At 33.0% G+C, this 13,766-nt stretch overlaps 2 protein-coding genes across 4 annotated transcripts; one reads left to right on the forward strand and one right to left on the reverse strand.

Annotated features, from left to right (window-relative positions):
• LOC132743645 (arylalkylamine N-acetyltransferase 1-like) lies at positions 1–3,994 on the reverse strand. The gene is made up of 2 exons (XM_060732194.1): positions 3,841–3,994; positions 1–3,040 (listed from the first exon to the last, which is right to left on the reverse strand). The coding sequence occupies exons 1-2, from the start codon at positions 3,877–3,879 to the stop codon at positions 2,378–2,380; spliced, it is 702 nt and encodes a 233-aa protein (XP_060588177.1). The 5' UTR covers positions 3,880–3,994; the 3' UTR covers positions 1–2,377.
• A 3,530-nt stretch (positions 3,995–7,524) lies between these two features.
• Positions 7,525–13,056, forward strand: LOC132743647 (ADP-ribosylation factor 3-like). 3 transcript variants are annotated; one of them, XM_060732196.1, is made up of 5 exons: positions 7,525–7,881; positions 8,250–8,455; positions 11,147–11,323; positions 11,532–11,666; positions 12,288–13,056. In XM_060732196.1, exons 2-5 carry the CDS (start codon positions 8,365–8,367, stop codon positions 12,449–12,451), a joined length of 567 nt encoding a protein of 188 aa, XP_060588179.1. In that variant the 5' UTR covers positions 7,525–7,881; positions 8,250–8,364; the 3' UTR covers positions 12,452–13,056. The 3 variants fall into 3 exon arrangements, with proteins under 3 accessions (XP_060588179.1, XP_060588180.1, XP_060588181.1); XM_060732197.1 differs by having other exon boundaries at positions 7,525–7,876; XM_060732198.1 differs by lacking the exon at positions 7,525–7,881 and adding an exon at positions 7,993–8,009.
• Positions 13,057–13,766: the final 710 nt, after the last annotated feature.

Here is a 13,766-nt window from a genome sequence, read left to right on the forward strand (position 1 = left end):
TAATATAAATTAATTTATTATCTTTAAACATTTTGTCTAATAAATACAGTGAACTTATTTTCTAATACTAATAAAATAACAAAAGTGATTATAAATAAAAGACCGACATTAAAAATCAAATAATCAACAACAAAATTTAACAATATAGAACTACATGTATATATTGTGTATATGGTAAATTCACATCTTTACACCAACAGGAATATTGATAGAATCAAAGACAGAGGTGTAGGTGTCCAAAAAGTTTCAAATATGAAAGAATTTAGGATGAGAAATATAGTGCAGTATCTAAATATCTATTGATTTATTGTACATATGTATTTATTGATATCTAATACTTTTATCCTGATACCTGTAGAAGGAAAATACAAATCTACCACATATGTTTATTTTTTTCAGACATTTCATAACACTAAAAATATGAAACTGACCTAAATACATGTATCTCACACTTTCTTTGGCAACAAAAAATTGGGGTGATTTCAAACTTTGGTATCATTTTAATCTTAATATTTAAATATTAATTGCCAACATAGAAGAATATGCATGATGAAATTGTTTAATAATTAAACACAATTTCCTGAGAGACACTTTCTTAGTAAACTACAAATGTGTCATGGATGCAAATGCCGCTATTTTCTTCAGAGTGTCAGTCTACAACCAGATAGCAATGACAGCAAGATATGGATGGATTAGGCCAAATCTATATGCCACTACAACAATAGGGGGCATTAAAAAACACATGTGATAAAACCTTTTTTGCTGGTCTGTACTTCCATATAGTCCTAACAGATACTAAAGGCGGCTATGTCAAAGCATTTGATATCTAAATTCCTCATATTACAATTTCCAAATTTAAAGCAAAGACAAGTTCATCATACAGATTTAGAAAAGTAAGGGCAAATAGCAAAACTATCTTTAATTATGATAGGAGTTTATAACTGTATACATTTTTGTATTACAACAATTATACTGATCCAATAACAAATTCAAGGATGATGAGAAAGTATAATAGTACATACAATTTTTCTAATAAATCTATATATGAGGTATATACAGCTGTCATATACATGTATAAAAGGAAAGAACATTTGTATTTGGCTGGACAACTCTGTGGGTACAGCAGCAGAACAGTATTCTAAAGGTCACAAGTTCTGTTCTTGGTCAGACTGCACTTTGTTTTCACAAAATGGCATATTACATGTAGTTGAATATACGTCTTAATTTACATATTCATATCTCAAGTTGTCAAGTTGACCTTAATGAATCATATACTTCTTTAAGCTATATCCAAGTTCATCCAGTATTATTACAATCATACAATATCCTCAAAGGGACTTCACTGAAGTTTTTTGACATGATGGGACTGGAAATATTTTTTCGAGATTAATGTTCAATATGATATTAGTTTAAACGAATAACTTGTGTGCAAAATCTCAGATCATTTGCTCACTCTGTTTTTCCAGAATAATTATTTATTTAAATTGTGAAAAATGACCTAAAATTGAAAAGCGTTACAATGTTTTTCACTCAAATCAGGCTAAAAATATCATAAAAATATGATTTTCAATTTACACCCTATGTTAGAAAAGAGCTAAAAAAATCATGTTCTCTTCATTTCTTTTTGAACTTTAATTGCCAAGTGAAAATGAATCAAATGCTAGACATTGGTACAGACATGAAAACATGTTAACAATAACTGGGCAAAGCCTTGTTACTATTCTCAGATATTCCCATCTTTGTTTGTTTTAATGTTTATTATGCCCAATTTAACACACTTTGCTCACAGCTCTGATACTCTCCCTATTGAGCTAACCAGATGGACTTATATTCATATCTGTAACAGCAACCAGTTTCAGATTCTTTTATAACATTGTCTGAGTAACACTACTGTGCAATGAATTATTAGTCACGGATACATTTAAAAAATCAACATATATCAAAAGGTGGCAGTTAAGATGCATGTACATGTAGGATTCAGGTCCATATATAATAAGACTAGTGACTAGGAACTAAAAATACTGAAAACTAATAACTTATAAGCCTCTCTGTCTCCTACTTTGCCTGAAGTAAGTATATAGCCCAGGAAAAGCATTTATACAGTCAGTTTTATAAACATTTCTCATGGCAAAATAGTGACAAATCTTTGTTAACAGGAATCTAAATTTTGAAGCTTATTTTGAAATACCACGCAGGAAGTTTTTCTAACTGTAATGTTTGTCACTTTTCATTATTTGTAGTTGTATGTTGAAAATGGTTCACTTTTAGACACAAAGAACAGAATCTTATCAAGATCTAACAATTTTTCATATTCAGTTTTGCTTCCAAAACAATGTTTTGCAAATTCTTCTAACCTCATACAATGTAGTTGTGTAATTCAAAGCTTTTTGGCATAAAACTTGCAGGATTTATTGTCTCCTGTATTTTTGAACACAACCTCTCCATCTACCTTATAGTCTTCATAATTCACACAGTACATCATTTCAAAGCCAAATTTCTCATAGATTTTTTGGGAATAATTAGAAGTACCCTCTCCTGTGATACACACAGGGTCAAGGCCAATATCCTTCACATATAACATGGCAGCTTTCATCAATATCGATCCTAAACCTCTGTTCCTAAAATCCCTGTGAATGCCCAAGTTGATAAAATTAACAGCTATGTCAACTCCAAAATATTTATAGACATCCATTTCTGACTGCTTGTGACGTAAGAATGTTAGCACTTTGCGAATTCTTTCATCTTCAATACTGTCCAAATTTAAGGTGTTGCCTCCAGCTTCTATAATTTTAATGGTCCTAACTCCGATAATTTGTTTTGTGACATCTGATACTAGTAACAATGACAAGTTGTCTTTATATCTTTCCAGTAGAAGTTTCCTTCTACACTCGTTCATTACCAAACCAACTGATTTGGACAAAGTTTCATCTGCAAAGAAATGTTCCCTTAAGAAATCAACCATTTCTTCTGCTCGTTCATCTGATGCCAGTTCAAAATGCATATCTGTCAATGCAAAACTTGAGTTGATATCTTCGACAATCTAAAAATGGAAAAAATAATATCAAACATTTAAAATCATCAGGTTTATACATTTCAAGTAGGCAAAAGGTAATAGTTGCATATTGGTCAATAAGCGGTGAGAAAATTATCACCACCTAGCCCTCTACTGTAAAACCAGAAATTTTCATGGGGTATTTATTTTCTCTATTTTTTGCAAAATTGAAGATTATTGTAAAAATAAAAGTATTCTAAATCATGCTTTACCATATAAATTTACAGTATTTTCTAAATTAAAGGTAGATATTTGCAAATATTTAACCTTGCAAATAAGTCCAAAATGTAAATTTTGCGAAATTTTAACTTTTGACCTTCCGAAATATATTGTTTTACCTTATACAAAAAAAATAAATAAAAATACAACAAATAAAGTTATGTTCTTTAATTAAGATAATGACGAACGTTAACTATCTAATGCATCTGAATTATTCTTGTTGACCTTTGTATGTTCTGAAATGTTCGTTGTAGAATTAAGTTAAAAGGTTGTTTCATGGAAGACAATTACCATTCGGATCATTGATGATTCCGTCGTTTTTACCACTGCGCATACTCGTTTCTTCAAACAAAAAAGCATGATGACATGCGTGTTCCAATAGAATCTAGTTAATTAAGAGATATTAAACTAAGTCTTCTGCTCACTTTTAGAGATACATGTAACTAAACCTATATTAACGCCCCAGTTTTTTTTACTGTTTAACAGTGTTTAACACTGTTTAATACCAAGGGTTTAACAAGGCAGTTTTAACAATTAATTTGATTAAATATATGAAAAATAAGTGTTACCTTTAATAGATCTTTCCTGCATTTCAATTTATTTGCCATTTTCCCTCCGGTTCTATGAGGAAAGAAATATTTTGAAAATAAGGATAAATCTAATTACATCACAAATGGCAAATTTGATATCAGGGGAGGTAACTATTGTAAAATAAATACGTATCCCAACCAGTTTAGTTGAAATATGAATTATTTGATTAGAACAGGGTCATTCCATTTGAAAGACACTTGTTTGAAAGATATCATTATGCTATAATATATTTGTATAAAGTTTTTTTTTTTCACGGCGCCTTTTACTGAATCATGAGTCATTAAAATTATAATCATTCTTTATTTGCCAAATGAGTAAATAAATTCCTGTTTAAGAGAACGGGAATCAAGTAATTTAACGAGAACTCCATGTAAATATTTAATATACGGTTATTTGTGTATAAATCCGTAACATGTCACTTTTTGTTCCGCCTTTGTCATGTCTGAAATGATACCGAAAATGTTTGTGATATTTTGGGTATTTCAAATTTCTGTTCGAAAGACCCCCGCTATATCGAAATAACGTTCTGAATCTTAAAATTATTTTTCTACTACTGTAAAGACTTTGAATTATTTGATTGGGTTTATATAATTGTAAGAAATACGTGATATGAATTGGTATAAATGGTTAACACAGTTTCTTCTCACTTCCCCTCGGAGCGTGCACGTCGCTGAGAAGGCACAAGGCAACGGCAGAAGATTTAAAGATTTTGGGATGGCAAAAAATAAACAAAGTCCAGAACTTGAACTGCGGACCAGCTGCCGGTGTCCTGACTAAGGGGAGTGGCCCTACGACGTAGGCAAAGACGACGAGGATGGTGTGCTAGGGTGCGTGAGCTCCTAGCACAATCACCCACCGATAGACGGCTTGTAAGACAGGCCCTTTACTTGGCACCAACAACCCTTTCATGGGCTACCTCCTTTCATTATTCTCAGGTTACTGTACATTTAGGTTCTCATTGACTGCCGTACAGTGACTTACATTTGGCTCAAAATTCATATCTTTGGCTAATACTCCATGGAAATTGCATGGAGATAAATTATCACCACTTTATGCTTCAAGATGAAACCTTTAAAGGCATGACTGGTCTACATTTACATGTATACGTTTAACTGTCAAACTTAACATTTCTTTATCTGAGACGCTGCTGGTGTTATGGTTGTAGTGAAGCTTGCTGCTCTTCGCTGTACCATTTCTTCTTTATATATAAGGTTTTTATTTGTTTGGGTCGTCAGACCAAACAAATAATGGTAGCGAAATTTCAGACCCTGATGCTGTTAATTGCAAATGCCGAAAGTAGTCCGCTTTTTTGAAGCGGTTACTTCCCTTTATATGTACACAAACGCCGAAAAATTCAGGGGAGATCACTGCGTAAAGATGGTCAAATGACAGGCGCATTAATTTTCAAGCAAAATAGTTCCCGAATGATCGAAGATTTCTAATATTGTTTTATTCTTTCATAGATATACATGCTTATAGTAAGCTCCATGATTATTTACATCTGTGTTAAACAACAGTTAGCGTCGAAATAATAAGGGTTACAAACCCTAATTTAGAATAATATGGTTTTCTTCAGGCCGTTAACATATAACTTCACCGTGATGTTTGCGCGCTCGCTTAGGAAGCGAGAGGTCTGGAGTTCAAATCCCAGTTAAGGCAACTCATTTTTTTCAAATTGTTTAAGTCAAATAAACATTGAATTGAATGTCAGTGTTGCAATTAGTCTTATAGCCAATTTACTACAATTAAAACACTGGAAAGCATTGGTGGCACTATAAAAACAAATTGGTTTATAATCTCACAAACTTTACCTTTCTGACATTCTGAGACCCAAACAAATTCAGCGCCTTCTGTGCTTTGATTTGTGGTGCAGCAGTATTATAAGTTAGATCGAGCAAGAGATGTGTAGGCGTTGGTTTTAATTCCACAGCTTGTGCTTCTCAAGTTACGTTTTAGGAAGCCTAGCATTTTGTTAGTTTTTGCATGGTGATATTGTCAATGTGTTGTTTCCAACCAAGGTCTGATTGTAAGTCCACACCTAAGTATTTTGATATCTGTTCTTCAACCAGAGTTATACATTTCAGGATATAGTTGGTCCGGAGAGGAGATTTCGCCCTGGTTACTCGCAGAACGCTGCATTTCTGAGGGCGAGTCCATGCCCCACAAGTGTTCCCACCTGGCTAGACAATCCAGGTCAACTTGAAGCAGCTGCTGGTCATGGATGGACTTGATCTGGCGATAAAGGATGCAGTCGTCTGCAAATAATCGAGCACTCCCTGGGTAAGGAAGAGATCCATTGGAGAGTCCTGCCTCGGTTACCATATTTATGGAACTTCTTGAGGAGTCTCTGATGTGGTGATATGTCCGGGGTTCGCACTCGACAGCGAAAGCTGCTTTTTGTGCCTTCCCTGGCGGATGGACCCTCATTAAGTATAGACTACATACATACAAGACACAGTTTATTGTGTAAAAAGATACGATTGAAAGAATGGAAACATATTACAGCTTGAACACACATGTGCTTAAAGGTAGAGCCGCGTCATTTTTGTAAAACAGTTAAATGACAACTGAGCTCTTTATAATGTAAAACTTTATTAGACCTACTTTCAATTTATACTAAATTCTACAATGTTTCATCAAAGACATACAGTTAATAATTATTATGTACCCAGCCTTTAAAATGAAGTCGAACATTTCATGCAGATTGCTTACGGCTGGGGTTTGCTGCATGAGACCGAATGTCCCATATGTACAATGTGAGCAGCGCCGAATCTCTTAAAGGGGCTCCACTGAAGTGTTTCGACATAAGGGGACTGGAATGAATTTTTTTATATATACAGTATTCATCATTGTTAAATCAGTTGATTGATACATTTCCATTTCATCGCTATTTGAGATACTTTACTTTTTTGTAGACCACTCCACTAAGTGTCCCAGTTGTTCTGTGTAAGAATTTCAAATTATATAATTTTAGGCCTCAGACTACAGAAAAGCTTCTTTAAAGTTGTATGTGGAGGAGGGAAAGGGTGCCGGGCGACATGATAATTTTATTATTCTTAAATATTTCAAACTCTTATTAAATAAAATAATAAAAGAGTGTTTCGTTATTTTTTACTTTCTAATATTACGGAATGCGTCAGAAAGGATTGGAATTGAAATTATTACGACATGATTTTATTTTTGTTCTTACTTTGCGTGGTGAAAATGAACGTGAATGAATCGTAAAGTATTTTGCCGTCATTTGATTTAATTACAATGTGGGTTAAATTAGCTGAAATACGAAAATCCCGGCCACATTGTAAAGTTTATTGGTATTGTATAATTTCAATCAAGTTATAGAGCTTTTAGGCCCACTTTAAATTACACTATCTTTTTTCTATTTTCTTGATAGGGTGTAACGATCTCTAAAAGAAGGAAATTATTTTTGACACCATAAATAATCATAATAGTTTACGATTTCGAAAAGTAAATATGGGACCAATAGTTCGAAATCATTGTATTGAATAACCATATATACACCCAGGATTAAATACCATTACTAATTTATTTATGTATTAAAATCGTATATGATTTCATATTGGCAACAAAATAAACAATGCGTTCAGTGACCCCGGTCATGGTTTTATATAAAGAAACTTAAAACACCATAACCCGTTCATTACCGAAATGCAATGACGTGTGAAGTATACGCAGAGTAAAATAGATTATATACACGGTGGATAATAAAACTTAAAACTTGAAATTGATTTTCTGATTCGCTTTACTTTAAAGTTTATACACGCAAACGAAAAATTTATTCATGAAATTTGTTTTAAACTTCGTGTTCGGACATTGATGTTGTTGAATAGCTTAAATTTAACAAAAGGAAGTAGATGTTACAAAACGGTTAGCGTCATTCAAACGATAAAAGTGGTCAGTGTTTACGTGTGTTTTTTTTAAATATAATTATATATTATTTGGGATAGGAAAACACCTAAAATATAGAAGAAACTAGCAACGGCTATGATTCACGAGGTAAGGTAGGTTATCTGTCTGGTTTATACAAATTAGCTAAATGTTTATAAATACATTCTCTCAGTATCAATGCGCTTTACTTTATGAAACTTCAGGATCTAATACATCATCTTGATACACTTTTTACATACTGGTATGTGTGAATAAAAATGCGATAAATGCGATTACGCCATTATTTGTAAATTTTCTTTCAGAATTAATATTTCTTCCTATATCTGTCAATAAAAACACTTCCTGCTGTGGCTTTCACGGAGAGAAACGTATGTTTTGTGATGTACATGTACGTACATGTGAACAAAAAGGATTATCGGAAATAATATATATTTTAATACATTTAAAAATGTCAAGATTTCTGTTTTTGTTTATTTTTTAGATTATGTCGGATAGCAGCTAAATAAAGAGTGACTTTATAAAGTCTGGTTATAAAGTAAGGACTTATATAAAAATATTGTGGAAATCGTGCACAGTACACGTGAATACCGTGCAGAATGGGATCTCTAACGTCAAAAGTGTCTAAAGCCCTCTCATCCTGGAAGAACTGTCCGGCTAGGATCGCTATGATAGGTCTAGATGGCGCAGGTAAATATTCTCTGTCATTCCTTAACATTTTACCCTACGAATTTTGTAATGGACTTGCCCTGTTTCGAGTTTTGAATTGTCCATTTTCAGATTGAGGGATGTTCATATCGAACTATTAAAACTATAAATATAATACATTTGTAATATTGTTTGGTTAGACGATCCGGACATGGCGATTCGCCTGATCTACAAAATGTCTACAAAGTTATAGTAGTTCCTGTTTATATGATGCGTATAACTTCTTGAGTTTATTTTGTATTTTCATACGTATTTGTTTAAACGAACATAACTAATGTATACATGACTAAATATTCTTTTTATTCTAATACATGTACATATATCCAATATTCTGATTACGAACAGGGACTTGGATTCTTTCATGTGAGGAAGCTATCCAGCTAGCTTACGGAACGTCGGTGGTTCTACTCAGGTGCCCGTTCGTGCCTGAAATAATGCACGGAAGGGCACCTGAGGTCTTCCTCCAACAGTAAAGCTGGAACGTCGCGATATGACCTATACTGTGTCGATGTGACGTAAAACCCAAAACAAACAAACAACAAGGTTTAGTCAGATGAAAATCATACACATTTTTTACATCAATTTTGATTACATCGGTTACATTATCTATCTATTTTGCAATTTCTCTATACCCAATCGACAATAAGTATGGATAAGTGGATAAGATTATTTGTTTAATTTATCAGCTTGTTTTATTGCGTCGATAGTACTTTATTACGTTTTATTGTACATGTTTTTAGTCTTTAAAGCTGCATATCTTTAGATGAACAAAAATATTTCAAGAAAATCAAACTTGAGAAAAGTGTTCTAAGGTTTTAAGAAAAGTAAAATATTCAAGATTTAAGTAATGATATACATGGTATGTGCGATTGTTGACTGTTTTTGCAGTATTTTTCACCATATTTATTCTGCGTGAATAACGGAGAAAGGGCCTTTTTTATATTTTGACCTCTTTTTGGTAATTGATTGTATGTGTAAATTACTTTTTTGTTCACTTCAGAATATTTTTCTTTTAAGCACTTTTTCAAAATTTTTATGAAAATTGGCATGAATCTAGAGGCGTGCTGCTTTAATCTACACGCGTAAATGAGCTAATAATTAGGAGTGTATTGAACTTTAACGAATTCTTTCCAGAATTACTCACCAAACAATAAATTTTGAGAAGTGTACCCGAAAAGGTTCTGTTCAAGTGTTTGCAGCGTATTACTATCTCATTATTTCAATTACAGTACATGTATAAATTATATAGATCTACATGTATGGTAAAAATTGTATCGGCCACTCCTTCTACCGGTGTGGTATTTTAAAATAAATAGTCCGTCTCACGCATGGCACAACTGTGTTAAAAGGATTGTTTAAATTTTAATAAAACTAAAGTACACTATTAATATATATATATATACATTTTTAGCTAATTTGATTAAACTGTATGGTTATTTACAGATTTATGATTATGTATACATTTATCATTATCCTATTCTTTATTTCTACAGTTTTTGTTATTGTCTTGATATGTTATTGCGCAATAAGGTTATAACAACATGTACATAAAGTTTAATGTTCTATTATAATACATATGTACTGCAATTTTGTATAATCTTTTCATCAAACGATTTCATGATATAAAATTTTAGCAGAAGTTTTGAGCAAATAAAACAGCTAGACTTGGCACTTGCAGAAAATGAAACATTCCGGAAACTCTTAATAGTTCTTACAGCGGATGTAAATGATTAATTTGAATGATTTATTACACATATAGAACAATTAGAGCTAAGTGGTTGAATGCAATAACAGTTTGATATAGGCTGTCGAGAGGAAAGAAATAAGATCAATATGGGGAAATAGGTCTGATTTTCAAACACCTTAAAACCACCAAGTAATTATCATGCTTGATTGCCGTCTTCCTCGTTTTGTAAAGCAGTCATCATCATCATCATCATCATCATCATCACCATCATCATCATCATCAACAACAACAACAACAACAACAACAACAGCAACAACAACATTGTTTATGTTATCGTCGTATCACCATCATTATTATCATCACCATCTTTATCATCATCACCTTTATCATCATCTTTTTCATCACCATCTTTATCGTCATAATCTCTATCACCATCATCTTTATCATCACCATCTTTATCATTATCTTTATCATCCTCAAAATTGTTATTATTCAACGTTATTATTATCATCATCATCATCATCGTTGTTGTCATGGGTCCTCATCATCATCATCATCACCATAACCGCCACCAACAACGTAAACTGACCGCTCCGTTTTGTTCTTTAATTATATTATTATTTTGTAACCATTATTATCATCATCATTTATTATCCTGTCTTCTTCTGTGACCGCTTTTTTTCCTGAATAATTTTAAAAACGTAAGTACTAGGTGCAGTGTTAGTGAGTCATTGATTATTTGTAGACATGCCCGCAAAAGTATCCTTTACAAACGAATGAATGAATGAATGAATGAATGAATGAATGAATGACCCTAAATCTTTTCAATTATTTTTCGGTTAACGCAAATAAGGTGAATGTACCCAAAATGAAAGGCCACCTATTTTAGATACATGTTAATCTGTGTTCATGGCACAATGATAATATCTTCAAGTTCATTTACCTATGGTTTCTTTTAATCATGCATGTTATACATACTTTTGCAGGTAAAACCACTATATTGTATAGGTTTAAAATGAACGAAACCTTAACAACGATACCGACTGTAGGATTCAATGTAGAAACACTATCACCCATGAAGGGCCTCACTCTTACTGTATGGGATATGGGTGGACAGGACCGCATGAGGCCCCTATGGAGAATGTATCTTAGAGGAACTGACGGTAAGAAAAAATCAGATTGCATTTCCTAAAAAAACTTCCAATTTAAAAATTGATTTTCGTAATTCTTTCTTACATCACAGTTAAAATGAACACGGCAATGAATGATCTATTTTAGTTTCTTTTATTGCCTTCAAGGAAGTATGCATTTACAAAACGTTTGCTTTTCACTTATGGACAAATCTTTGATTGATCTCATTTTCACTTGCAGGTGTGATATTTGTAGTGGACAGTGCCGACTTAGAACGGATCCAGGAAGCGAAAGAAGAATTAATGCGCGTGCTGGATACACCGGAAATGAGAAACGTCCCTCTTGTGGTCGTTGCTAACAAACAAGATCTCCCAGGTATACTATTTGACAAATCACTGTATGATACACTAGTAACAATGTGTCACTTCACACCCAGGGGTCATAAATTTAGTGCTGTGAGGCAACTGTAAAGCGTCATTGATTCCAGCACTTTTAGTGATAAAGTTTGAATGCCGCTTAAGCAGGTGCTAAGGGGTATCAGGGATGTAACATTTTCCCACTATCCCTCATGAGCACACTCGATCAAACCGAGTTTGCATTTTTCATGCACATTGTAATTTAGTTCTTTTCATTGTTTTCGTGGGACCTCCCATTTATACCCTCTACTTTCTACTAAATTAAACTGGAGGCTTACATATGACATTCTAGGAACCCTTTAAGCCTTGATTACCAAACCAAAATTAAAAAATACTTACATACACATGAATAAATCGCAAAAATTGGCAAACCGGTATCTAACTATATATAAATTCATGTATTTGTACATTTCATTATTAAGGGTCATTAAATGTTACAAGTATACAAATTAATTGAAGCAATCAGACTGAAGTAGACTCTGTGAGCATTTTACTTTACGTATACATTATGTCAGATTTGTTTATATTGTCATGATATAAGATAATTGCATGTGGTAAAATTTGTTTGGGTTTTCTTCAGGTGCCGCTGATTCAAGCCGTATTGCAAAATATCTTGGTTTACATCAAATGGTGTCACGACGCTGGGTTATCCATGACGCATGTGCAACAAATGGGCACGGAATCGGCGAATCAATGGAATCATTAGCTAAAATAGTAAAGGAATTTAAATCTAAGCACCGATGAAGCAATTTGTTTTCTTCGTTGTATCAACGTGTGTTTTAAATCTTAAAATCTCTGCTCGATCTTGAACAGCGTACCTGGAAACACGTGTCAAATCGGTGTCTGTAACAAGACACACTAACGACCGCGTAGTTCAAGTCGTTCTATGAAGACACTTCATGTCTGTTCTACGAACTTCATGTCCGTGCCCTTGAATTACTCGAAAAAAAACACCACCAAACAAAAAAACAACCCGAGTGAATACATGGTACACGTATATTAGACTATCAAAATGATGAATGAATGTGAATAAATGTGATTTCAATCAAAACTTTACACTGTAAAATGTTTCTAGTCATTGTCTTAAAATGTTTACATATATGATATCATTATTGACATTGTTATTGTTTCGATCGTTGAAACCATAAAAACTACATAAATAATTACAATAATGGTAGATCTATTTACTGAATATCATAAAAAATTGCTATAAGCTCGAGACTTTTTTGTTAATGTAGCGAGGGACGTGCGTGTGCGCACCAGCATCATCCGTAATCTCTGTGTAAAACTGTTGACTGCATTGAAAATACTTGCAGTAAGCTATAAAAACGCAATAAATATTTAAAGAATATTGTTTTCACATATTTGTTTAGTTCCAAACCCACTGCGAAAAGAAAAGATAAGAATATACATACGTAACTTTCTCGTTTACAAATATTTACCAGTAGAAGGGAAATAACCCACTATTTCATTTGTTTGGTTGCATGTTAAACTTTGTTTAGATATTGGACAAATGTTCTAATTAGAATTTAGTTACAATATTCATGTACCAAAAAGCAGATTAGAATGAGAGATGGATTCTACAGGGAGCGCTATGAAGCAATGGTCAGCACCATCTACGTGGCAGATCTAAATCATGATTTATTAATGCTTGTCAGAATGGTTCAAAGAGCATTTTGTCAACAGAGGTCATTAGGAGTTGTTTCAGGTTGATAAGGAGATAGCTTTTGATATATTCTGGCACATCCAGTTCCCGTTCTTGCAAAATGATGTTCTCTAAAACAAAGTCTCAATATAACAGCTAATCCAATATCGTCGATAGAAAATCAAGGCTCAAAATTTAAAGTAATCTCCTATCTTATTGTATTAACTCTATAACTCAAAACGACCTCCGACAAAAAAGACAGTTTTCAAACAGGACACTCGTTAAGTGTCAGCTGATAGAAAGGAAACGGCTGTTTAAAGATTCTTCTTAGACGCAAGGATACACTTTTGAAATAGCTAGTTTATAGTCTGTTTATATGTAATTGTAGGATTAGTCTATATGATTTAAACCAAT

This window comes from Ruditapes philippinarum, unplaced genomic scaffold (assembly GCF_026571515.1).
Source record: "Ruditapes philippinarum isolate M1 unplaced genomic scaffold, ASM2657151v2 ctg727_1_1_1_1, whole genome shotgun sequence".
Classification (NCBI taxonomy): domain Eukaryota; kingdom Metazoa; phylum Mollusca; class Bivalvia; order Venerida; family Veneridae; genus Ruditapes; species Ruditapes philippinarum.